The following is a 26,364-nucleotide window of genomic DNA, read 5'->3' on the forward strand; positions in this document are numbered from 1 at the left end:
AGTGGGAGTGTTCTTAATGTTTCCTCTGAATAGTGTGGGGGTGCCTCAGTTTCCCCTAGGCAGTTCTTAAGTATCTAGGTGGTGGGGTAAGGGTGTAAGATCGTTGCAGAGCCCTAGAGGGCAGGTGTGTGCAGGGGTCTGGACACAGAGAATGGCCAACACCCTGTTTCCTGGCAACTGATGGCCTGGGACCTTCCCCCCTGCACGGTGAGAGCTAAAGGGTTGGAGAACAAAGGAATCAGGTGCCCTCCTGGCCCGGGAAAGGGACAAAGCCCAGGGGAGGAGGGGCTGGAGGGAGTTTCAGTTTGGGGCTGGCTGGGACATGGAGTGAAGGGCAGACGTGGTTGTCTGGCTCACTGCCCCCCAGAATGGACCCAGCTGAGGGGTCCTGTTCTCTGCACCTACAAGCTCTGTGTTAGACCATGTTCCTGTCGTCTAATAAACCTCTGTTTTACTGGTTGGCTGAGAGTCACGTCTGACTGCGGAGTTGGGGGGCAGGACCCTCTGGCTTCCCCAGGACCCCGCCTGGGCGGACTCGCTGTGGGAAGCGCACGGAGGGGCAGAGGAGGCTGAATGCTCTGAGATCAGACCCAGGAAGGTGGAAGCCGGGTGAGCTGTGTGTCCTGCAGACAGGCTGCTCCCAGACAGGAGACTTCCCCAGAGTCCTGCCTGGCTTCATGGGGAGCAGTTCCAGAGCATCGCCCGGGGACTCCGTGACAATAGCGTACTTGGACTTTGAGAAAGCCTTTGACAAGGTCCGTCACCAAAGGCTCTTAAGCAAAGTAAGCTGTCATGGGATAAGAGGGAAGGTCCTCTCAGGGATCAGTAACTGTTAAAAGATAGGAAACAAAGGGTAGAAATAAACGGTCAGTTTTCACAGAGGAGAGAGGTAAATATCAGGGTCCCCCAAGGATCTATACCGGGACCTGTGCTGTTGAACATATCCATAACTGATCTGGAAAAAGGGTGAACAGTGAGGTGGCAAAGTTTGCAGATAACACTAAATTAATCAAGATAGTTAAGTCCCAGGCAGTCTGCAAAGAGTTACTGTGACGTTACTGATATAACCTGGGACCGTATAAATCATTGTTGCAACCACTGTTATCTATTTTCAGCAATATTGTACAAAGGTTGCCGTATAAGGTGTCTATGGAAAGGTTATGGCTTGCTGATCATGATTATGCTGTCTGCATGCAGGCATCGTTTTTGTAGTTGAAGTTATGAATATTAGCTCTGTACTGGTATCTCGATGTGTTTTGTTTCCAAGAAGCCTTCATAAAGCATTTGGTCAGCTTCTTGAAAGGAATTTGCAAGTTAAGTGCCCTATCAAGAAACACTTAACTGACAATAGACCTTGGGAGACTCCAATCCACATAAGAAGTCTTCCTGGAGACGTTCAAGATAGCATGTGGGCAATGGCTGCCACCTCTAAAAACTGAGTCATGCATGGACATGTGACTCCAAACTCCATTTTTGCTGTAATTTTCCACGGTAAGAACAAAGAGGGGTTCTTACACCTGGAGGAGACTATAAAAGGCTGATGCCTCATCTCCATCTGGTCTTCAGTCCTGCTTCTTACCTCTGGAGGGACTTTGCTACAGACTGAAGCTCTAAGCAAAGGACTGAAGGACCCATCCCAGCTGGGGATGTTCTCCAGAGACTGGATTTGAACCTGCAGTTTATTTTATCACTGCTGCAAGCCTGAACCAAGAACTTGGCCATCACTGTCTGTCATTGATTCCATTTCACCCATTCTAGCTCTCATCTCTATCCTTTTCCTTTTCTGTATAAACCTTTAGATTCGAAAGGATCGGCAGCAGCGTGATTTGTGGGTAAGATCTGATTTGTATATTGACCTGGGTCTGGAGCTTGGTCCTTTGGGATTGAAATAACCTCTTTTCTCTTACTGGGGTATTGGTTTTCATAACCATCTGTCCCCATAACGAGTGGCACTGGTGGTGATACTGGGAAACTGGAGTGTCTAAGGCAGGGGTCGGCAACCTATGGCACGTGTGCCAAAGACGGCATGCAAGATGATTTTTAATGGCACGCTCCTGCCTGCCGGGTCCCAGCCGCTGGCCCTGCTCAGCCTGCTGCCGAACCCAGGCTGGGATCCCGGCAGGCAGCGGCGAGCCATTAAAAATCCTGCCCGCCCCGGCCCGCTCTTCTCCCCCTGCCTCTCCTCTGCTCCCTCCCTGCGGCCGATCAGCTGACGGCCCTTGGCCCTTGCGAGGGAGGGGGGGAAGCCGAGCTGCAGCTGCGCTCACTGCTCTGGGGAGGAGGTGGAGAAGAGGTGGGGACGGGGCCTTGGGGAAGGGGGTGGAATCGGCATATCCCCTCCAGCCTCCTGCCGTGAGCCGCTCAGGGCAAGGGGCTGGGCGCACCCCCACAAACCCGGCCCACACCCCAAGCCCTCTGCCCTGACCCCTGCACGCCCCCACGCACACACCCAGCCCTCTGCTCTGACCTCTGCACCCCCCCACACACACACACAGCCCTCTGCCCTGACCCCTGCATCCCCACACACACCCAGCCCCCTGCCCTGACCCCTGCACCCCCCCCCACACACCCAGCCCCCTGCCCTGACCCCTGCACCCCCACACACACCCAGCCCCCTGCCCTGACCCCTGCACCCCCCCACAACCCCAGCCCTGACTCCAGCACCCCCCACACATACCCAGGTCCCCCACACCCCTTGCCCTGACTCCTGCACCCTCCTCACACACCCCCAGCCCCCTGCCCTGACTCCTGCACCCCCCCCACATACCCAGCCCCCCCCCCACACCCCATGTCCTGACTCTTGCACCCCCCACATCCCACCCCCACCCCTCGCACCAAATGGGAGCTGCCCAGGTAAGCACTCCACACCCAAACCTCCTGCCCCAACCCTGAGCTCCCTCCCTCATTCTAGCTTCTGGCCAGACCCTACACCTCAACCCCCAGCCTGCTCCTTCACCCCCAGCCCTGTGCAGAGAGAGAGGAAGAGAATGGGCTAGAACCAGGGAGAAGGTAGGTACCCACTCTGTATGGGCAGGGCCGGGATCCCAGACCAGCAGCGGGCTGAGCGGGGCCTGCAGCTGGGACCCTGGCTGGCAGGAGCCGGCGGACAGAACCCCAGACCGGCAGCGGGCTGAGTGGCAGTGGGCTGAGCCGCTCAGCGCACTGCTGGTCTGGGGTCCTGGCCACCGGCCCCGCTCAGCCCGCTGCCGGTCTGGGGTCCTGGCTGCCGGCCCCTTGCCAGCCGGGGTCCCAGCCCAGGCCCCGCTCAGCCTGCTGCCGGCCTAGGTGAACGGAAGCCCAGGCTGGCAGTGGGCTGAGCGGGCCGGCGGCGTAAGATCAGCATTTTAATTTAATTTTAAATGAAGCTTCTTAAACATTTTGAAAACCTTGTTTACTTTACATAAGACAATGGTTTAGTTCTATAATATATAGACCTATAGAGAGAGACCGTCTAAAAACGTTAAAATGTATGACTGGCACGCGAAACCTTAAATTAAAGTGAATCAGTGAAGACTCGGCTCACCGCTTCTGAAAGGCTGCCAACCCCTGCTCTAAGGGAATTGCTTGTGTGACTTGTGATTAGCCAGTGGGGTGAGACCAAAGTCCTCTCTGGCTGGCTGGTTTGGTTTGCCTTGGTGTGCGCGGGAACCCCAGCCTGGGGCTGTGACTGCCCTGCTTGAAGCAGTTTGTCCTGAATGGACACTCTCAGGCGGGTCCCGCCGGGACCAGCCTCGTCACAGGGGCAAAGGGATCTCACAAACGGGGGTGAGTGGCTGCCAGTGACGCCATGCAGTATTTAGGCCGAGATAGAATTCCGGGTTTTTTAACTGGCTGCGTATGGTGTACAGCTCCTCTCCCAAGCCAAGGCCAAGGAACCAGTGAGGAGGGGCAAAGGGAGATGAGGGGGAAAGCATAAGAAACACTAAAAGCCAAAGAAAAGCTTGGCCTCACTCCATACCCTTCCCTCAGGGTACAAAAGAGGTGGCACCGAAGCCCCCAGACTCACAGCCCTCCAAAATGGAACAGGACCATAAACTGTAAAGGGCGGTGCCAGGGGCATGCTCTACAGGTATAACTGCCCTGTTAATAAAGAGGAGGGGGCCAGGGAACAGCTCTGCTGGTGTACAGAGCTGCGGATTATGCTTGCTTGGTAACCCCAATAACCATCACATTGCCTGCACGTGGGACTCTGGCCTTCTGCTTTCTGTCTGGGTGACAAGAACCAAGGGAGGACGAGAGGAAGCCCTAACATGGGGAACAGAATGGCAGGTGAAATTCAATGGTAATAAATGCAAAGTAATGCACATTGGAAAACATCATCCCAACTCTACATACAAATTGATGGGGTCTAAATTAGCTGTTACCATTCAGGAAAGAGAGCTTGGAGTCACTGTGGATAGTTCTCTGAAAAGATTCACTCAATGTGCAGCAGCCATCAAAAAAGCGAACAATGTTGGGAATCACTGGGAAAGGGATAAATACGAAGACAGAAAATATCATAATGCGTCTCTATAAATCCATGGTACTCCCACACTTTGAATACCATTTCCAGATCTGGTCGCCCCATCTCAAAAAAGAAACATTACAACTGGAAAACGTACATATGAGGAGAGATTAATAAGACTGGGACTTTTCATCTTAGAAAAGAGACAACTAAGGGAGGATATAATAGAGGTCTAAAAATCGTGACTGGTGTGGAGAACGTGAATAGAGAAGTGTCATTTACCCCTTCACATAACACAAGAACCAGGGGTCACCTAATGAAACTAGAATCATAGACCCACAGGGTTAGAAGGGACTGCAAGGGCCACCTAGTCTAACCCTCTGCCGAGGGTTTCTAAACCAACCATTAACAGGCAGCAGGCTTAACACAAACCAAAGGAAAGATTTCTTCACACAACACACAGTCAACCTGTGGCACTCCTTGCCAGAGGATGTTGTGAAGGCCAAGACTATAACACGGTTCAGAAAAGAATGAGAGAAGTTCCTGGACAACACACGTGGAGACAGGGCCTGGGAGCTGGCCTGGTGCCGCAGCCTCACCTGCAATGCCCAGGAAGCGGTGGGAGAAGATGGAGAGCTGGATGGTGTCGAGCTGGGTGCTGATGGGGCCCTGCTTCTCGGAGCCCACGGCAATGCTGATGTCCCCATGGCGGGTGATGGAGGCCGTGCAGCCCGGCTCAATGAGGATGGTGCTGAGGGATGAGGCTGTGTTACTGCACATGCCCTGGGGAGAGTCCCCCAGGGCAGCACTTCCCATCGCCCCCCAGGACGTCCATCACCACCCACCGTCCAGAACTCCCTGAAGTGCCCTGCAGAGCCTCTCACACAGCAGGGACAGAGACTTCCCCAGCCACAGAGCAAGTCAGACGCTGGGCCGGGCACAGCACCCAGGAGCGCTGACCACCCATCTCAGCCCGGCCCAGCTCTACCCTGTCGACACTGGGCACAGCACCCAGGAGCACTGACCACCCATCTCAGCCCGGCCCAGCTCTCCCCTCTCGACACCAGGCACAGCACCCAGGAGCGCTGACCACCCATCTCAGCCCGGCCCAGCTCTACCCTGTCGACACCGGGCACAGCACCCAGGAGCGCTGACCACCCATCTCAGCCCGGCCCAGCTCTCCCCTCTCGACACTGGGCACAGCACCCAGGAGCGCTGACCACCCATCTCAGCCCGGCCCAGCTCTCCCCTCTCGACACCAGGCACAGCACCCAGGAGCGCTGACCACCCATCTCAGCCCAGCCCAGCTCTACCCTGTCGACACCGGGCACAGCACCCAGGAGCGCTGACCACCCATCTCAGCCCGGCCCAGCTCTACCCTGTCGACACCGGGCACAGCACCCAGGAGCGCTGACCACCCATCTCAGCCCAGCCCAGCTCTCCCCTCTCGACACCGGGCACAGCACCCAGGAGCGCTGACCACCCATCTCAGCCCGGCCCAGCTCTACCCTGTCGACACCGGGCACAGCACCCAGGAGCGCTGACCACCCATCTCAGCCCAGCCCAGCTCTCCCCTCTCGACACCGGGCACAGCACCCAGGAGCGCTGACCACCCATCTCAGCCCAGCCCAGCTCTACCCTGTCGACACCGGGCACAGCACCCAGGAGCGCTGACCACCCATCTCAGCCCAGCCCAGCTCTCCCCTCTCGACACCGGGCACAGCACCCAGGAGCGCTGACCACCCATCTCAGCCCGGCCCAGCTCTCCCCTCTCGACACCGGGCACAGCACCCAGGAGCGCTGACCACCCATCTCAGCCCTGCCCAGCTCTACCCTGTCGACACCGGGCACAGCACCCAGGAGCGCTGACCACCCATCTCAGCCCTGCCCAGCTCTACCCTGTCGACACCGGGCACAGCACCCAGGAGCGCTGACCACCCATCTCAGCCCTGCCCAGCTCTACCCTCTCGACACCGGGCACAGCACCCAGGAGCGCTGACCGCCCATCTCAGCCCAGCCCAGCTCTCCCCTCTCGACACCGGGCACAGCACCCAGGAGCGCTGACCACCCATCTCAGCCCAGCCCGGCTCTACCCTGTCGACACCGGGCACAGCACCCAGGAGCGCTGACCGCCCATCTCAGCCCGGCCCAGCTCTCCCCTGTGGACACTGGGCACAGCACCCAGGAGCGCTGACCACCCATCTCAGCCCAGCCCGGCTCTACCCTCTCGACACCGGGCACAGCACCCAGGAGCGCTGACCGCCCATCTCAGCCCGGCCCAGCTCTCCCCTCTCGACACCGGGCATAGCACCCAGGAGCGCTGACCACCCATCTCAGCCCAGCCCAGCTCTCCCCTCTCGACACCGGGCACAGCACCCAGGAGCGCTGACCGCCCATCTCAGCCCTGCCCAGCTCTCCCCTCTCGACACCGGGCACAGCACCCAGGAGCGCTGACCACCCATCTCAGCCCGGCCCAGCTCTCCCCTCTCGACACCGGGCACAGCACCCCGGAGCGCTGACCACCCATCTCAGCCCGGCCCAGCTCACCCCTCTCGACACCGGGCTCAGCACCCAGGAGCGCTGACCACCCATCTCAGCCCAGCCCGGCTCTACCCTGTCGACACCGGGCACAGCACCCAGGAGCGCTGACCACCCATCTCAGCCCGGCCCAGCTCACCCCTCTCGACACCGGGCACAGCACCCAGGAGCGCTGACCACCCATCTCAGCCCGGCCCAGCTCTTCCCTCTTGACACCGGGCACAGCACCCCGGAGCGCTGACCACCCATCTCAGCCCGGCCCAGCTCTCCCCTCTCGACACCGGGCACAGCACCCAGGAGCGCTGACCGCCCATCTCAGCCCTGCCCAGCTCTCCCCTCTCGACACCGGGCACAGCACCCAGGAGCGCTGACCGCCCATCTCAGCCCGGCCCAGCTCTCCCCTCTCGACACCGGGCACAGCACCCAGGAGCGCTGACCACCCATCTCAGCCCGGCCCAGCTCTCCCCTGTGGACACCGGGCACAGCACCCAGGAGCGCTGACCACCCATCTCAGCCCGGCCCAGCTCTCCCCTGTGGACACCGGGCACATCACCCAGGAGCGCTGACCACCCATCTCAGCCCTGCCCAGCTCTACCCTGTCGACACCGGGCACAGCACCCAGGAGCGCTGACCACCCATCTCAGCCCTGCCCAGCTCTACCCTGTCGACACCGGGCACAGCACCCAGGAGCGCTGACCACCCATCTCAGCCCGGCCCAGCTCTACCCTGTCGACACCGGGCACAGCACCCAGGAGCGCTGACCGCCCATCTCAGCCCTGCCCAGCTCTCCCCTCTCGACACCGGGCACAGCACCCCGGAGCGCTGACCACCCATCTCAGCCCGGCCCAGCTCTCCCCTCTCGACACCGGGCACAGCACCCAGGAGCGCTGACCACCCATCTCAGCCCGGCCCAGCTCTACCCTGTCGACACCGGGCACAGCACCCAGGAGCGCTGACCGCCCATCTCAGCCCTGCCCAGCTCACCCCTCTCGACAGCGGGCACAGCACCCAGGAGCGCTGACCACCCATCTCAGCCCGGCCCAGCTCTCCCCTCTCGACACCGGGCACAGCACCCAGGAGCGCTGACCACCCATCTCAGCCCGGCCCAGCTCTACCCTGTCGACACCGGGCACAGCACCCAGGAGCGCTGACCACCCATCTCAGCCCGGCCCAGCTCTCCCCTCTCGACACCGGGCACAGCACCCAGGAGCGCTGACCACCCATCTCAGCCCAGCCCAGCTCTACCCTGTCGACACCGGGCACAGCACCCAGGAGCGCTGACCACCCATCTCAGCCCAGCCCAGCTCTCCCCTCTCTACACCGGGCACAGCACCCAGGAGCGCTGACCACCCATCTCAGCCCTGCCCAGCTCTACCCTGTCGACACTGGGCACAGCACCCAGGAGCGCTGACCACCCATCTCAGCCCGGCCCAGCTCTACCCTCTCGACACCGGGCACAGCACCCAGGAGCGCTGACCACCCATCTCAGCCCGGCCCAGCTCTCCCCTCTCGACACCGGGCACAGCACCCAGGAGCGCTGACCACCCATCTCAGCCCGGCCCAGCTCTCCCCTCTCGACACCGGGCACAGCACCCAGGAGCGCTGACCACCCATCTCAGCCCGGCCCAGCTCTCCCCTGTGGACACCGGGCACAGCACCCAGGAGCGCTGACCACCCATCTCAGCCCGGCCCAGCTCTCCCCTCTCGACACCGGGCACAGCACCCAGGAGCGCTGACCGCCCATCTCAGCCCGGCCCAGCTCTCCCCTCTCGACACCAGGCACAGCACCCAGGAGCGCTGACCACCCATCTCAGCCCTGCCCAGCTCTACCCTGTCGACACCGGGCACAGCACCCAGGAGCGCTGACCACCCATCTCAGCCCAGCCCAGCTCTCCCCTCTCGACACCGGGCACAGCACCCAGGAGCGCTGACCACCCATCTCAGCCCGGCCCAGCTCTCCCCTCTCGACACCGGGCACAGCACCCAGGAGCGCTGACCGCCCATCTCAGCCCGGCCCAGCTCTACCCTGTCGACACCGGGCACAGCACCCAGGAGCGCTGACCACCCATCTCAGCCCTGCCCAGCTCTCCCCTCTCGACACCGGGCACAGCACCCAGGAGCGCTGACCACCCATCTCAGCCCTGCCCAGCTCTCCCCTCTCGACACCGGGCACAGCACCCAGGAGCGCTGACCACCCATCTCAGCCCGGCCCAGCTCTCCCCTCTCGACACCGGGCACAGCACCCCGGAGCGCTGACCACCCATCTCAGCCCGGCCCAGCTCTCCCCTCTCGACACCGGGCACAGCACCCAGGAGCGCTGACCGCCCATCTCAGCCCAGCCCGGCTCTACCCTGTCGACACGGGGCACAGCACCCAGGAGCGCTGACCACCCATCTCAGCCCGGCCCAGCTCTTCCCTCTTGACACCGGGCACAGCACCCCGGAGCGCTGACCACCCATCTCAGCCCGGCCCAGCTCTACCCTCTCGACACCGGGCACAGCACCCAGGAGCGCTGACCACCCATCTCAGCCCAGCCCAGCTCTCCCCTCTCGACACCGGGCACAGCACCCCGGAGCGCTGACCACCCATCTCAGCCCGGCCCAGCTCTACCCTCTCGACACCGGGCACAGCACCCAGGAGCGCTGACCACCCATCTCAGCCCAGCCCAGCTCTCCCCTCTCGACACCGGGCACAGCACCCAGGAGCGCTGACCGCCCATCTCAGCCCAGCCCGGCTCTACCCTGTCGACACGGGGCACAGCACCCAGGAGCGCTGACCACCCATCTCAGCCCGGCCCAGCTCTTCCCTCTTGACACCGGGCACAGCACCCCGGAGCGCTGACCACCCATCTCAGCCCGGCCCAGCTCTACCCTCTCGACACCGGGCACAGCACCCAGGAGCGCTGACCACCCATCTCAGCCCTGCCCAGCTCTACCCTGTCGACACCGGGCACAGCACCCAGGAGCGCTGACCGCCCATCTCAGCCCGGCCCAGCTCTCCCCTCTCGACACCAGGCACAGCACCCAGGAGCGCTGACCACCCATCTCAGCCCAGCCCAGCTCTACCCTGTCGACACCGGGCACAGCACCCAGGAGCGCTGACCACCCATCTCAGCCCTGCCCAGCTCTCCCCTCTCGACACCGGGCACAGCACCCAGGAGCGCTGACCACCCATCTCAGCCCAGCCCAGCTCTCCCCTCTCGACACCGGGCACAGCACCCAGGAGCGCTGACCACCCATCTCAGCCCGGCCCAGCTCTCCCCTCTCGACACCGGGCACAGCACCCCGGAGCGCTGACCACCCATCTCAGCCCGGCCCAGCTCTACCCTGTCGACACCGGGCACAGCACCCAGGAGCGCTGACCACCCATCTCAGCCCGGCCCAGCTCTCCCCTCTCGACACCGGGCACAGCACCCAGGAGCGCTGACCACCCATCTCAGCCCGGCCCAGCTCTACCCTGTCGACACCGGGCACAGCACCCAGGAGCGCTGACCGCCCATCTCAGCCCGGCCCAGCTCTCCCCTCTCGACACCGGGCACAGCACCCAGGAGCGCTGACCACCCATCTCAGCCCGGCCCAGCTCTACCCTGTCGACACCGGGCACAGCACCCAGGAGCGCTGACCACCCATCTCAGCCCGGCCCAGCTCTCCCCTCTCGACACCGGGCACAGCACCCAGGAGCGCTGACCACCCATCTCAGCCCAGCCCAGCTCTCCCCTCTCGACACCGGGCACAGCACCCAGGAGCGCTGACCACCCATCTCAGCCCAGCCCAGCTCTCCCCTCTCGACACCGGGCACAGCACCCAGGAGCGCTGACCACCCATCTCAGCCCGGCCCAGCTCTCCCCTGTGGACACCGGGCACAGCACCCAGGAGCGCTGACCACCCATCTCAGCCCTGCCCAGCTCTACCCTGTCGACACCGGGCACAGCACCCAGGAGCGCTGACCGCCCATCTCAGCCCGGCCCAGCTCTACCCTGTCGACACCGGGCACAGCACCCAGGAGCGCTGACCACCCATCTCAGCCCGGCCCAGCTCTACCCTGTCGACACCGGGCACAGCACCCAGGAGCGCTGACCACCCATCTCAGCCCGGCCCAGCTCTCCCCTCTCGACACCGGGCACAGCACCCAGGCGTCCTGATGCCCAGCGTCCTGCTTTCGCCATTGGCCCAGGCTTTCGCCGCAGCGATGGGAATAGAACTCATATGTCCGGGCTCCATCTACCCCTCCTCCTACCTGTTCTTATCAATGATGATGCTGGGGCCGGGGATGGAGTGGTCCCAGGACAGATCCTCCAGCAGGTACACGCAGGTGTCCAGGTAGCCGTCGGTGAAATAGCAGCGGGTCACCTGGCCAGGGAGAAAAAGGGGATGCCCTGAGAGTGCCTGGGCCCAGGTTCCTCCAACCCCGCCCTGTTGTGCGTCACTTAACAGGGAACCCCCTCCCCCGCCCCCTGGCATAGCTGGAGCCATTGTCTCAGCAGTTCAGATTGTGGGGCCATGGGCCAGGCACTGATCCTGCCCTGCCCCAGAGGAGCCAGCTGGACCCACAGGCCACGGCTCAGCGCAGTCAGAGCACGCCTGGGCCCCAGCCAGCCTGCCCTCCCTGCACTCAGCGCCCCGCGGGCCTGTGGTGGCAGGAGAGGTGCCCATCGTGCCGCCCCCTATCTGGGAAGAGCTGAGCCCCCGGGATCTGCTCCGAGGCAGGGCATGCGGGAAGACCAGCAGATCACTGACAGGCAGGGGCATTGTGGGATTGCCCTGGGAGAGGTGCTGCCCCATCCCAGAGCCCACCTGCCCCTAGGCATGGAGGGAGCGACCCCCTCTCCACTGCCCCAGGGTGGGGGGCGCTCACGGCGGGGCAGGAGAGCGCTGCTCCCTGGGTCTCACCGTCTCCACACGGGCAGGTCTGCCGCTGGCCGCAACTGGCTCGTCCTGACCAATCCCGGTGCTGCCCGTGCCTCGCACCCGCACATCATCCACCACCACAGGGCGCCCGGGGATGGTGAAGCCAAACTCTTTCAGGTACCTGCAGGGCCAGGCAGCCGTTACCCCAGACACACGCTGCACCGGGGCTGCAGAGACGCCCACCAGCCCGGCACGTGGCTGAGAACAAGCCCCGCTGCACCCCTTGCAAGGCAGGGCTCCTCTGGGCCACAGGTGGGTCAGGGGCAGTGGCCTGGCAGACACAAGGCAAGTCTCCAGCGAGCCCTGGGCAGTTGCTGCCCATTAACCCTCAGGTGCCCAGTGACCATGAGATGGTCGAGTTCAGGATCCTGACACAAGGAAGAAAGGAAAGCAGCAGAATACGGACCCTGGACTTCAGTAAAGCAGACTTTGACTCCCTCAGGGAACTGATGGGCAGGATCCCTTGGGAGAATAACATGAGTGGGAAAGGAGTCATAGAATCATAGAATATCAGGGTTGGAAGGGACCTCAGGAGGTCATCTAGTCCAACCCTCTGCTCAAAGAAGGACCAATCCCCAACTAAATCATCCCAGGAGAGCTGGCTGTATTTTAAAGAATCCTTATTGAGGTTGCAGAAACAAACCATCCCTATGTGGAGAAAGAATAGTAAATATGGCAGGCGACCAGCTTGGCTTAACAGTGAAATCCTTGCTGATCTTAAACACAAAAAAGAGGCTTACAAGAAGTGGAAGATTGGACAAATGACCAGGGATGAGTATAAAAATATTGCTCGGGCATGCAGGAGTGAAATCAGGAAGGCCAAATCACACCTGGAGTTGCAGCTAGCAACAGATGTTGAGAGTAACAAGAAGGGTTTCTTCAGGTATGTTGGCAACAAGAAGAAAGTCAAGGAAAGTGTGGGCCCCTTACTGAATGGGGGAGGCAACCTAGTGACAGAGGATGTGGAAAAAGCTAATGTACTCAATGCTTTTTTTGCCTCTGTCTTCACGAACAAGGTCAGCTCCCAGACTGCTGCACTGGGCAGCACAGCATGGGGAGGAGGTGACCAGCCCTCTGTGGAGAAAGAGGTGGTTAGAGACTATTTAGAAAAGCTGGACGAGCACAAGTCCATGGGGCCGGATGCGCTGCAACCGAGGGTGCTAAAGGAGTTGGCGGATGTGATTGCAGAGCCATTGGCCATTATCTTTGAAAACTCATGGCGATCCGGGGAAGTCCCGGACGACTGGAAAAAGGCTAATGTAGTGCCCATCTTTAAAAAAGGGAAGGAGGAGGATCCAGGGAACTACAGGCCAATCAGCCTCACCTCAGTCCCTGGAAAAATCATGGAGCAGGTCCTCAAGGAATCAATTCTGAAGCACTTACACGAGAGGAAAGTGATCAGGAACAGTCAGCATGGATTCACCAAGGGCAAGTCATGCCTCACTAATCTAATTGCCTTCTGTGCTGAGATAACTGGCTCTAGGGATGAGGGGAAAGCAGTGGACGTGTTGTTCCTTGACTTTAGCAAAGCTTTTGACACGGTCTCCCACAGTATTCTTGCCAGTAAGTTAAAAGAAGTATGGGCTGGATGAATGGACTATAAGGTGGATAGAAAGCTGGCTAGATTGTCGGGCTCAACGGGTAGTGATCAATGGCTCCATGTCTAGTTGGCAGCCGGTATCAAGTGGAGTGCCCCAAGGGTCGGTCCTCGGGCCAGTTTTGTTCAATATCTTCATTAATGATCTGGAGGATGGCGTGGATTGCACCCTCAGCAAGTTTGCAGATGACACTAAACTGGGAGGAGAGGTAGATATGCTGGAGGGGAGGGATAGGTACAGAGGGACCTAGACAAATTGGAGGATTGGGCCAAAAGAAATCTGATGAGGTTCAACAAGGACAAATGCAGAGTCCTGCACTTAGGATGGAAGAATCCCATGCACCGCTACAGACTAGGGACCGAATGGCTCGGCAGCAGTTCTGCGGAAAAGGACCTAGGGGTGACAGTGGACGAGAAGCTGGATAGGAGTCAGCAGTGTGCCCTTGTTGCCAAGAAGGCCAATGGCATTTTGGGATGTATAAGTAGGGGCATAGCGAGCAGATCGAGGGACGTGATCGTTCCCCTCTATTCGACATTGGTGAGGCCTCATCTGGAGTACTGTGTCCAGTTTTGGGCCCCACACTACAAGAAGGATGTGGAAAAATTGGAAAGAGTCCAGCTGAGGGCAACAAAAATGATTAGGGGACTGGAACACATGACTTCTGAGGAGAGGCTGAGGGAGCTGGGATTGTTTAGTCTGCAGAAGAAAAGAATGAGGGGGGATTAGATATCTGCTTTCAACTACCTGAAAGGGGGTTCCAAGGAGGATGGATCTAGACTGTTCTCAGTGGTAGCAGATGACAGAACGAGGAGTAATGGTCTCAAGTTGCAGTGGGGGAGGTTTAGGTTGGATATTAGGAAAAACTTTTTCACTAGGAGGGTGGTGAAACACTGGAATGCGTTACCTAGGGAGGTGGTGGAATCTCCTTCCTTAGAGGTTTTTAAGGTCAGGCTTGACAAAGCCCTGGCTGGGATGATTTAGTCGGGGATCGGTCCTGCTTTGAGCAGGGGGTTGGACTAGATGACCTCCTGAGGTCCCTTCCAACCCTGATCTTCTATGATTCTGTGATTAACCCCTGGGCCCCCAGGATCATGCCACGGTGCACATCAGTCGTTCTGGGAGAAGCACAGGGCAGCAACTCCTCCCCCCAGGGCCTAGGCAGGCCCCTGCCCGAAGGGATGGCAGCCGCAGCCCCAGTGCTGCCAGGGGGAAGGAGAGGCCCAGGCCCCTGCGTGGGGCAAGGGACACCCACCTGCTGGAGAAGGCGGCGTGGAAGTCCCCGGCCCGGCAGGAATCGGACGTGGCCGGGTGCCCCTTGGCCGAGCACATGAGGGCACAGTCTGTGCGTTCATAGCGCAGGTGCAGGAAGGGCTCCGTGCGGATCTGAGACCTGGGTGGGGAGGGGGCGTTAGCTGTGGGGAGGGGCTTTTTCTAGACAGAGAGCCCACCCGCCTGCTGCGTGTTAGAGAGCCGACCCGCGCCCCTGAAAGCTCCCCCGCCCCCCTCCCCCGAGAGCCCGTCCCCCCGCCAGAGAGCCCGCCCCCCCCCCGAAAGCCCGCCTGCCTGCTGAGTGCTAGAGAGCCCATCTGCCCACCCCCCAAGAGCCCGCCCCCCATCCAGGAACCCGCACCTGCCCGCCCGGAGAAAGCAGTGGGAGGTGCTGATGCAAACCCCGGGGCGGAGGGTGACGGGCCCCTCCTGATCCCCGCAGCACCCAGTGTTTCCTCCTCGGGGCGGCCAGCCGGCAGCACCCCAGCCCCAGCTCCAGACCCCGGTGGGCAGCCCTGGGCCAGTGGGGCGGGTACCTGGGGAAGCCCTGGGCCTGCAGGGCCCGCACACACTCGGTCTCCAGCACCGCCAGGCGCTCGTCCAGCTGGGCATAGGCCTGGGGCCCGTAGTGCAGGGAGCAGGGCTCCTGGGCCTCGTGCACCACGTCCGCCAGGGCCAGGCCGTAGGCCGACAGGATCCCGCTGTGCCTGCAAGGAGACCCGGCGTGAGGGCGCCGGCTCGGTCCTCAGGGCAACGCGGCGGGGGGCACCCTGAGCCGGGCAGAGCGGCCCCTGGCCGGTCCCAGGGCGCGGGTCCAGCTACGCAGGAACCACAGGCTCCCCCCTGTCCCCCACTTCCAGCGCCCGGCCCAGCTCCCCCCAGGTTCCCACGCTCAGTGCCCGGCCCAGCTCCCCCCGTCCCCCCACTCCCAGCGCCCAGCCCTGCTTCCCCCACTCCCAGCGCCCGGCCCTGCTCCGCCCATCCCCCCATTCCCAGCGCCCGGCCCAGTTCCCCCCAGGTTCCCCCGCTCAGTGCCCAGCCCAGCTCCCCCCAGCCCCCCACTCCCAGCGCCCGGCCCAGCTCCCCCCGTCCCCCCACTCCCAGCGCCCAGCCCAGCTCCCCCCACTCCCAGCGCCCGGCCCAGCTCCCCCCACTCCCAGCGCCCGGCCCAGCTCCCCCCGTCCCCCCACTCCCAGCGCGCGGCCCTTCTCCCCCCAGCCCCCCACTCCCAGCGCCCGGCCCAGTTCCCCCCATGTTCCCCCGCTCAGTGCCCGGCCCAGTTCCCCCCGTCCCCCCACTCCCAGCGCCCGGCCCTGCTCCCCCCATCCCCCCACTCCCAGCTCCCCCCACTCCCAGCCCCCAGCTCCCCCCAGCCCCCCGCTCCCAGTGCCCGGCCCAGCTCCCCCCATCCCCCCACTCCCAGCCCCCAGCCCAGCTCCCCCCATCCCCCCTCTCCCAGTGCCCAGCTCCCCCCATCCCCCCGCTCCCAGCGCCCGGCCCTGCTCCCCGGTACGCACTTGTGAATGAACACCCTCTTCATGCCCAGCGCCCGGGCAATGGCGCAGGCGTGCTGCCCTCCCGCGCCCCCGAAGCAGGCCAGCATGTGGCGCGAGGTATCGTGGCCCCTCGCCTGCCAGAACCAGAGGAAGCGTCACCCACAGGGACATCAAACCGAGCCCCTCCGCCCCAGCTCAGGGACCCAACCCCTCCCCCGGGAAACAGAGCCCCCCTGCCCAGGCGAGACCCAGGGAACCAACCCCCCTGGGGAACAGAGCTCCCCGCCCCGGACCAGACCCAGGGAACCAACCCCTCCCCGCCCCCACCCCCAGGAACTGAGCCCCCCCGGCAAGAGCCAGGAACCACCCCCACCCCCAGCCAGGGAACTGAGAGCGAGCCCCAGGAAACCTTCCCCACCCCCAGGAACAAGTCCTGGGGAACCTTCTCTCTCCCGCAGGCAGGATGGGGCTGCACTTGGCCAGAGTCACCAGCCTGGCCTGAGCCTTCCCCGGGCTCAGCTCTGCGCGTAACACCGGGGAGCGCCGGGGCCCCGGCAGAGCCAGGAGCTGTCCATGCACAGCCCCTGGCTCTGCTCCCAGTGCTGGCAGGGGAGCAGGGGTGGGGGACTCCTGGGCATTTTCCCGGGGTGGGGGGAGGTGCCCTGCCGACTCCGGGCAGACGAGGGGGCAGATGTCACCATCCTGGGGCTGATGGGCTGCAGCACTGCCCCGCCCCTACCTGGGTCAGGGAGCGGATGGGCCGGCACATGGCCTCGTTGGCCACCTGGATGAAGCCCATGGCCACCTCCTCCACAGTGAGAGAGGGGTGGGGGCCCAGCGCCTGGCTGGCCGGGAAGGCGTTCACGCGGGCAGTGAGCTCCTGGAAGCCCTGCAGGGCGGCGTCCCGCGAGAGCGGCTGGTCCTCACCCGGCCCAAAGATGTGGGGGAAGTAATGGGGCAGCAGGCGGCCCAGACAAAGGTTGGCATCAGTCACTGTCAGGGGCCCCCCTGCAAGGACAAGGGGGTCAGTCGCTGACACTCGCCAGCCCACCCAGACACGCCCCGGCACAGCAGAGCCTCGGCCTCACCCTTCCTGTAGCAGGCGGGGCCAGGATGGGCCCCTGCGGACTCGGGACCAACCACAAACAGCCCGGACCTGGTGGGGAGAGAAGGGGGAGGCGTTACTGCAGCATGGCCCCGGGCAGGCACGGGAGCCCCCTGCGGCGGCATCGCCCTGCAGTTCGGGGCAGGGAGTGAAGGAGAACCCTGTGCCCAGCTGAGGGCACATGGCCAAGAGGGAGGAAAAGAGTGACCTAGATCAGACCCAGGCAGGGACAGTGCGGGTCACGCGCCAGCCCCGGGAAGTACCAGGAGATCTCCAATTAACACAAAGGGTCAGGAGCCCCGTTACGTGCCCCTAGCGCCAGGCTGGGGCATCGGGGACAGACCCGGGGGAGAGCGCGCCCTACTGAACCCCCCCCCCCCCGGCAGCACACGCCCCTAGCGCCAGGCTGGGGCATCGGAGACAGACCTGGGAGAGAGCGCCCCCTACTGAGCTTCCGCCCCCCCCCCCCCGGCAGCACACACCCCTAGCGCCAGGCTGGGGCATCGGGGACAGACCTGGGGGAGAGCGCCCCCTACTGAACCCCCCCCCGGCAGCACACGCCCCTAGCGCCAGGCTGGGGCATCGGAGACAGACCTGGGAGAGAGCGCCCCCTACTGAGCTTCCCCCCCCCCCGGCAGCACATGCCCTTAGCGCCAGGCTGGGGCATCGGGGACAGACCTGGGGGAGAGCGCCCCCTACTGCGCCCCCCCCCCCGGCAGCACACGCCCCTAGCGCCAGGCTGGGGCATCGGAGACAGACCTGGGAGAGAGCGCCCCCTACTGAGCTTCCCCCCCCCCCCGGCAGCACACGCCCCTAGCGCCAGGCTGGGGCATCGGGGACAGACCCGGGGGTGAGCGCCCCCTACTGAGCTTCCCCCCCCCCCGGCAGCACACGCCCCTAGCGCCAGGCTGGGGCATCGGAGACAGACCTGGGAGAGAGCGCCCCCTACTGAGCTTCCCCCCCCCCCCCCGGCAGCACACACCCCTAGCGCCAGGCTGGGGCATCGGGGACAGACCTGGGGGAGAGCGCCCCCTACTGAGCCCCCGCCCGGCAGCACACGCCTCTAGCGCCAGACTGGGGCATCGGGGACAGACCCGGGGGAGAGCGCCCCCTACAGAGCCCCCCCCCGCCCGGCAGCACATGCCCCTAGCGCCAGGCTGGGGCATCGGGGACAGACCCGGGGGAGAGCGCCCCCTACTGAGCCCTCCCCCCGGCAGCACACGCCCCTAGCGCCAGGCTGGGGCATCGGGGTCTCCGCTGACACAGGGGAGAGCGCCCCCTGTTGAGGGGAAATGGGGTGCAGCACCCCTCCCAGCAGTAGCCGAGTGCGTGTAGGTCTCAGAGCTGCCCTGACACTGCTTAGCTGGTGGGGTGCCAACGTTACACCCCAGTGTGGGGAGGGGAGAAGGAGCCGGGACGGGGCTGGAACCAGGCCGGCTCTGCTGCGAGCCAGGAGTGGCCGATGTCCAGGGGCCGGATGCTGAAGCTCAGACAAAGCACAGCCCCTCGGGCTCAGAGCGCAAGGCCCAAACAGTCCCTTGAGCAGCAGGCGAAGCACCCCCAGAGCCAGCCCCACAGTGCCCTTGCCATTCGGCTCCCAGCCCCAACCCCGCACTCGAGGGCCTCTCCTGGCCCACAAGCAGGACTGGGGCTGCTAGGCCTGGAGTGGCTGCCACGGAGGGATGTGGGAGGCTCACCCCCTGTGTAAGGGGAGTCAGGTGCCACAGCAGCAGGACTGGCTGTTCGAGCCCCCCCCGAGCCAGCCGGGGTCCCTGAACCCCACCGCTGGGGGAAGGCTCCCCAGGAGCGGCAGGCCAGGGAAGGGGCTGTGCGGGGGCACGGCCGCAGGCAGGCACCCACCGGAAGAAGAGCATGGAGCCTCCGCCGGCCGCCACGGTGTTGATGTCCAGCTGGGGGGCCTGGATGCTGATCCCAGCCGTGGTCGCCTCGAAGACATGCTCGTACTCGCCGGCGTAGCGGCTGACATCCGTCGAGGTGCCTGCGGGACTCACAGCTCAGCCGCTTGCCCCAGGCCCCAGCCAGGGCCTGGCTCAGAGCTGGCTCCATGCAGCCAGCTCCATCCCCAGGGCCTGCAGCCTGCCCGGGGCAGGGCAACATCCCAGCTTCCCCGCCCGCCCTCCCAGCGCAGGGCCTCACCCGCCCTGGGGGAGTCCATCTGGGGGAGCCAGGGTCCCCCTGCCATGTGCAAAGGAGCTCAGACCCTCCCCAGTCACAGGGAGAGACCCCCCTGCAGGCGGCACCCACCTCCCATGTCGAAGCCGATCACAGGCTGCCCGTCCTCCTGGCTGTAGGTGGTGATCGCGTAGCCCACAACGCCGCCAGCGGGGCCAGACAGGATGGCCCGGGAGCCACTGAACTGCCCCATGGGGGTCAGGCCCCCGTCGGAGCGCATGAAGAGCACCTGGGTGTCCTGCAGAGGGAGCCAGAGAGAGCAGGTGAGCCTGGAGCCAGGTGGGATGAGGGGCCCTGCATGGACCGAGGGCAGGAGGCAGAACGGGAACCAGGGTCCCCAGCCAGGTTCACAAGGCAGAACCGGGACGGGCCCTGGGACAGAGGATGGAGCCAGGTGAGGGGCTCTGGGACGTGCCCAGGCAGGGAGAGGGCCCTGGCACGGGACACGGACCAGGCGCAGAAGAGGGGAGCAGATGAGTCCATGTGGAGGAGCGGGGGTGGCCGTGTGGGGAGGCGAGAAGAGCCACGTCTGCCTGGGTTGGTGGGGCAGCGCCAGGGGGCTGTTCAGGGCAACGCCCGCCCAGCCTCTGGGGCAATCAGGGCATGGCAGGCCCCTGGAGGCGATGTGCCGCCATGCTCACCTGGAGTTGCTGGGTGAAGCTGGCGCAGAAGCCATCGAGGTAGCGGCGAATGCAGGGGGTCAGGTAGGCATCGGCACAGGTGGTGTACCCACGTGGCACCACCCGCACCATGGGCATCACCGAGGATGACAGAGACACGTGCTGGAAGCCCAGCTCCTGGGCCAGGGCCCCCACTTGCTGCTCATGGGCTGGCCAGCTGCCAGGGAGAAAGAGAAGAGTCAGGGGACTGGGGAGAGCCGTGGGGCCGGGGCTGCCCCAGCCATACGGCAATCACCGGGGCGCCAGTTTCCCCAGAGCAAGGCACCCCCGCCCAAAGCCAGATAGGAGAGCTCCCCAGCCCCCTGGGGCAGGGCCATGCTAGCAGCTGAGCAGGGGGCTGGTGGGGCACCAAGCCGGGTGCAGTGCCCAGCGTGGGGGTGCACAAGGCTGACCTGTTCCCCAGGTTTTGGAGGTGCAGGCTCCAGCCCCGGCTGGCTCTGAGCACCGCGAGTGGGGTGGGGCCCAGCGCCCACGCGGAGGAACTCACGCATAGGAGTGCAGGAGCACCACGGCCAGGCTCCGGATCCCCTGCGCCAGCAGCCGCTGCAGGTCTCTCCGCAGCGCGGCCAGGTCCACGGGGCGCTGCACCACCAGCGAATCCCCCGTCACGCCTGGGGAGGGGATGGAGCCACGGTAGAGGGGCCCACGCCTGCAAACCGCATCCCCAATCCCGCTTCCCCCCACCCACCCCCCCGCAGAGGCCATGGGGCAGAGGGACAGAGAGCAGGGCAATGTGGGGAGGGGACTGGCTGAGGACAGGGAGCGGGGGGGAGGGGAGGGGTAATTGGGGAGACACCAAAGGGACACAGGCTGAACCCCTTCCATGGCGCTGCCCTGGGTACGCAGCGGGCCTGGTCCAGCCGGCCCTGACTTCCCCCCTCCGCCTGGCTCCAAACACCAACCTGGGAGCGCCTGGCCGGGGTCGGCCCCGGGGAGCTGGCAGCTGGCATGGTGCAGGATCAGCCGCTCGTCCACCTCGACCACCTCCTCATACAGCACCTCGGGCATTGCCACCGCCTGGGGACCCGACAGAGGGGCCCGGTCACTGCCAGGCTGGGGGGCTGGAGTGTGGAGACCAGCCCTAGGGCAGGGCCAGTCGCATGCGCCCCCGCATGGTCCAGGGCAGACCCAGGGATTGGCTCTCGTCCCGCCCACCCCCAGGTGGCCGCCAGGGCAAAGCTGGGGGGGGGCTGGGGGCTGATCCTCCCCCGCCTTGCTGCATTTCACTCCAGTCCCCTGCTGCCATCCCCCACCCTCCAACCCTCGGGGGCTGGGGGGGTGCATTGCGGTCCCCGCTTCCGGTGTGAGGCTGCTGCCTATGCAGCCCCGCCCGCCACGTCCTGCCGCACCCCACTGACCCAGGTCTCTCTGCGCTGCCCCAGCTCCCCACAACTCCCGCCCACTGGGGTGGGCTCCCTGCCCACCATCTGCCTGCCCCAGGCGAGGGGCCGAGCCCCAGGCCCTGCTCCCGCCAGGACCCTCTGACTCAGCCCAGCCCCTGGTGTGTGAGGCCCCCGGTTCAGCCTCAGTAGCCTCATTTCCTCCCCTCTTCCAGGTGGTCCTGGAGGCCCCTCCTGCCCCCCCCGCCCCGGCTCCTTGCTGCCGTCAGTCAGGGCCCCACCAGGAACGGCTGCGCAGGGCTCCGGGGCTCTGATCGCTCTCTCCCAACACAGCGTCCCGGGTTGTCACACCTGGGTGGGCAAACTACAGCACAGCCCGCAAGACGCTCTGTGACGAAGCGGGACTGTTCTTAATGTTTCCTCTGAATAGTGTGGGGGTGCCTCAGTTTCCCCTGTGCAGTTCTTAAGTATCTAGGGGGTGGTGTAAGGGTGTATGATCATTGCAGAGCCCTAGAGGGCAGGTGTGTGCAGGGGTCTGGACACAGAGAATGGCCGACACCCTGTTTCCTGGCAACTGATGGCCTGGCCCTTCCCCCCTGCAAGGTGAGAGCTAAAGGGTTGGAGAACAAAGGGATCAGGTGCCCTCCTGGCCCGGGGAAAGGGAGAAAGCCCAGAGGAGGAGAGGCTGGAGAGAGTTTCAGTTTGGGGCTGGCTGGGACATTGAGTGAAGGGCAGACGTGGTTGTCTGGCTCCCTGCCCCCCAAAATGGACCCGGCTGAGGGGTCCCGTTCTCTGCACCTACAAGCTCTGTGTTAGACCATGTTCCTGTCGTCTAATAAACCTTCTGTTTTCCTGGCTGGCTGAGAGTCACGTCTGACTGCGAAGTTGGGGGGCAGGACCCTCTGGCTTCCCCAGGACCCCGCCTGGGCGGACTCGCTGTGGGAAGCGCACGGAGGGGCAGAGGAGGCTGAATGCTCCGAGGTCAGACCCAGGAAGGGGGAAGCCGGGTGAGCTGTGTGTCCTGCAGACAGGCTGCTCACAGAAAGGCGACTGCCCCAGAGTCCTGCCGGCTTCGTAGGGAGCAGTTCCAGAGCATCGCCCGGGGACGCCGGGACACCCTCCTGCCCGGCCTCTGAGCACCTGGCCTGGGAAGCTAACCCTGGCCTCTCCCCTGCTGTTCCCCCTTCCTCAGCCTCAGCTCACTAGGCCACCGGCGCGATGCTCTGGGATGGGGGCGGCGAGCTCCTGGGGCAGCGCAGCGGCAGAGCCCGGCCTGACCCGGTGCACTGTGCTGCGCGGCCCGGCTGCCTGACCTGGTCTCTGCGCTGCACGGTCAGTGGCTAGCTCCAGACGGGCGGCGGGGCTGCCTGACCTGGTGCTCTGGGCGGCGCGGTGAGGGGGCAGAGAGCGGGGGGTTGGATAGAGGGCAGGGGAGTTCGGGGGGGTGGTCAGGGGGCAGGGGTGTGATCAGGGTCGGGGTGGTCAGGGGGCAGGGAACAGGGGGGTTGAATGGGGGCAGGGGTCCCAGGGGGAGGCAGTCAGGAAGGAGGGGGGGGTTGAATGGGGCGGCGGGGGCATTCAGGGGCGGGGGGTCTGGGGGCAGTCAGGGGACAGGGAGGGGTGGATGGGGCAGAGGTCCCGGAGGGGTGGGCGTCAGGGGACAGGGAATGCGGGGGTTGGATGGGGCAGGAGTCCTGGGGGGGCCATCAGCGGGCGAGAAGCAAGGGGGGGGTCGGATAGGTGGCAGGAGCTGGGCCACGCCTGGCTGTTTGGGGAGGCACAGCCTCCCCTATCCGGCCCTCCGTACAATTTCTGAAACCCGATGTGGCCCTCAGGCCAAAAAGTTTGCCCGCCCCTGGTTTAACCCCTCTCGCCCCAGAGAGGCTAAAGGCACATCTACACAGCAAAACACCCGCGGCACCATCTCAGGACCCGGGGCAGCTGCCTTGGGTCCGCACTACGCCCGCTCGGGCTGCAGCCAGGCCCTGAGACCCAGCAGAGGCGGGACGGGGGTCTCGATTCCTAGCCTTCAGCCCAAGGCCAAACGTCTACACTGTGTGGGGAGCCCGGGGGCCCGAGTCAGCTGACCAGCGCCAAGGCTTGCTGCCGCGGCTGTGTTTGCTGTGGGGACGTACCCAAAGGGAGGCACATCAGGAGGAAGTCAGTGGGCCTAGTCTAGACCCTCCCGTCTAGAACAGACACCAGAGCCGACAGCCAGGACACACCCGCCCTGCCCCCCCCCCACCCCCACCCCCACCCCTGGGTGCTCAGTGGCGGAGGCGCCTGGACTGGGGCGCTCTGGGATGCATCCGAAGAAGTGAGCTGTGGCTCACGAAAGCTCATGCTCAAATAAATTGGTTCGTCTCTAAGGTGCCACAAGTCCTCCTTTTCTTTTTCCAGGGATTAAAGGCTCAACCCGGGCCATGTACAAAGTGCAGGGGAGCCTCAGGGGAGAGGCACTGACAGCAAGAGTTGGGAGGGTCTGTGGGGAGGGATGGAGCAGCCGCAGCTGCCACGTGGCCCCACAGCCAGCCAAGTGCAGAGAAAGGGAGGCGGGTACTGCAGCCAGAGATTAGCTGAGGAATCCAGTCCAGGCTTCTTCCAAACAATGGGCCCCTTGCACTGGGTTCCCAAGGACATCTGGGTTCCCAAGGACATCCTCTGGGTCAGTGGACAGGGCCCTCCCGAAGGGCGACTCCCCCAGGGCCTCACGTGCTGGATTCACGAGGGCGCCCCGCCGGCTGGAACAACTCAGCGTGCGCTCAAACTGTGCCAGCCAATCGCCAGGTGCAGCACATACCCCGCCCTGCCCGGCTGCCCCTGGCATGTGGGAAAGGGGCCCTGAGGGCAGTGGGGGGCTGGTTTACTCGGCGACAGAGCATGCAGGAGAATCCTGCCCAGATTCCAGATGCTCCTGGACCCAGGAGCTCCTTGCCCTGGCCACACTTGGCACCCAAGGCCACACAAAGTCATGTCAGCAGTAGCAGCCTGGCCCAGGAGAGGCAGACAGACAGGAGGCAGGGCTGGGGACTCACCAGGTCAAAGATTCTGGGCCGAGCCTGGTTGCCGATGTGCAGGAGATCCCGGAAGCCCTTGGTGACCAGCAGGGCGATCCGCTCCCCCTTGCGCTCCAGCAGGGCGTTGGTGGCCACCGTGGTCCCCATGCGGATCCACTCTATCTGCGATGTGTCCAGGGGGTGGTCGCAGGGAAAGGGAATGCCGCATTCCTGGGGGAAGCTCCTGTCACTGTGGGGCACTCTCCTCCCACAGCCAGTAACACCCCTCCATGGAGCTCAGATCATCTCATGCCCATGAGCCCAGGAGAAGGGAGTCACTGTCCCCAGAGCGCTGATGGGGAAACTGAGGCTCAGAGGGGAAGGAACTGGTTCAAGGTGATCCAGTGAGCCAGTGGAAGAGCTGGAAACACCCCAGGAGCCTGGCTTCCCAGCCCAGGGCTCTAACCTTGGGGGCCCTTCATGAGCCATGACCCAGCACGACCAAGGTCTCCCCTCCCTCAGGCAAAGCCAGGCCAGGCAGCTCCCCCTTAGGGAGAACAGGGGGTGCTGGGCCCGCACCATGACAGATCTGTCAGGGGAGCACCCCCCTCAGGGTGTCACACACCGCGCCCCCTTCCTGCATCAAACTGGGCCAGGGAGAAACGGCCACCCCCTCCCAGATGGGCCAGGGAGAAACGGCCACCCCCTCCCAGATGGGCCAGGCTCACTCTGCGGGCCAGAGCCACGGGCAGGATGCGGGCTGCTGGCTGCTGCTGCGATCCTGGCAGCGGGACGTGCAAGAGACAGACAGGGCGAGAGGCTGCCCAGTCTGCTCCGGGCTATTGGGGCCAGGTTGGCGGCAGCCGGGGGCAGGACGCTGCTCAGACGGCGCCCGCTCCGACCTGCTGAGGTGCATTCCTGGCCTGGGCGGTGCGCTGGGCTGGCCGGGGCCTCGGGGGGGAAAGGAGCCAAAGGGACCGCGGGGAGCGAACGGACCCACTGGGGTGCTCCAGCGCAGCGTCTGCGCCCCACCATGCCCCCGGCGCCTGGGCCAGCGCATGCAGCTGCCAGGCAGGGGGCTGGGCACCTCCGTCTCCGGAGCCCCTGGGGGCAGTGCCCGCTCCTAGCCCAGACCATCCTAGGGCCGTGAACGGCTCCCCCCGGCACTGCCGGCCGCCCCGTGCCCGGCCCCTCACCTCCTGCAGGATGCGGCGGATGCCTTCCGTGGGCGCATCGCGGTAGTTGGCCGGGTCCTCGGACAGCAGCTTCATCACGCGGACGCGCCCCCCGGGGCAGCGGGCAAAGATGTCGGTGAAGGTGCCCCCGCGGTCGATGGCGAACTGGAACTTGCCGGGGCTTGGCACGGCCATGGCTGGGTCCCTGCGGGGCACGGCCCGGGGGCACGGCGCAGGGGAAGTGCGGGGATAGCCCCGGAGCCAGAGGGCCGGGCAGAGAAGCAGCCGCGGGGGCACCGCACGAGCCCTGGGGGGAGCGGTCGAGTCCGGCTCCCGGTCCCCGGTTTAGCCCGGCCCAGCGCCGCTCCCCGCCCCCTGCCCCGCCCCTGCGCCGCCTGGCACCGGAGAGCCGCGGCGCGGGGCCGAGGGCTGGGCTCCTGGGGGGCTGGGCTGTGGCCTGGCCGGGGAGCCCAGGAGGCGGGGCTGCATGGGGAGGGGGCGAGGCTGGATGGGGGAACCAGGGGGGCGGCTGCGCTGCGCCCTCCGGCGGACCCGGGAGCGCGCGGGGCTCTCCCTGGGGCTCGTCTGCGCTTCGACCGCTGCGGCTGCCGAGCCCGCTGCCG

The 26,364-nt window shown here is 64.6% G+C and overlaps 1 protein-coding gene across 1 annotated transcript in view; it reads right to left on the reverse strand.

Annotated features, from left to right (window-relative positions):
• Nucleotides 1–26,162, reverse strand: part of OPLAH (5-oxoprolinase, ATP-hydrolysing) — a 44,311-nt gene extending 18,149 nt beyond the window's left edge. The window contains exons 1-15 of the mRNA XM_037891775.2: nucleotides 25,763–26,162; nucleotides 24,606–24,797; nucleotides 21,133–21,247; nucleotides 20,718–20,841; nucleotides 20,192–20,387; nucleotides 19,623–19,788; nucleotides 19,218–19,356; nucleotides 17,341–17,408; nucleotides 16,992–17,260; nucleotides 16,274–16,386; nucleotides 15,293–15,463; nucleotides 14,740–14,877; nucleotides 11,872–12,010; nucleotides 11,219–11,331; nucleotides 5,044–5,195 (exon numbers count right to left, since the gene is read on the reverse strand). Of these exons, the coding sequence (XP_037747703.1) occupies nucleotides 5,044–5,195; nucleotides 11,219–11,331; nucleotides 11,872–12,010; nucleotides 14,740–14,877; nucleotides 15,293–15,463; nucleotides 16,274–16,386; nucleotides 16,992–17,260; nucleotides 17,341–17,408; nucleotides 19,218–19,356; nucleotides 19,623–19,788; nucleotides 20,192–20,387; nucleotides 20,718–20,841; nucleotides 21,133–21,247; nucleotides 24,606–24,797; nucleotides 25,763–25,936 (2,269 nt within the window). The 5' untranslated portion in view covers nucleotides 25,937–26,162. The remainder of the gene's footprint in view (nucleotides 1–5,043; nucleotides 5,196–11,218; nucleotides 11,332–11,871; nucleotides 12,011–14,739; nucleotides 14,878–15,292; nucleotides 15,464–16,273; nucleotides 16,387–16,991; nucleotides 17,261–17,340; nucleotides 17,409–19,217; nucleotides 19,357–19,622; nucleotides 19,789–20,191; nucleotides 20,388–20,717; nucleotides 20,842–21,132; nucleotides 21,248–24,605; nucleotides 24,798–25,762) is intronic.
• Between the last annotated feature and the right edge of the window lie 202 nt (nucleotides 26,163–26,364).

The sequence above is a fragment of the Chelonia mydas genome, chromosome 2 (assembly GCF_015237465.2).
Source record: "Chelonia mydas isolate rCheMyd1 chromosome 2, rCheMyd1.pri.v2, whole genome shotgun sequence".
Classification (NCBI taxonomy): Eukaryota; Metazoa; Chordata; order Testudines; family Cheloniidae; genus Chelonia; species Chelonia mydas.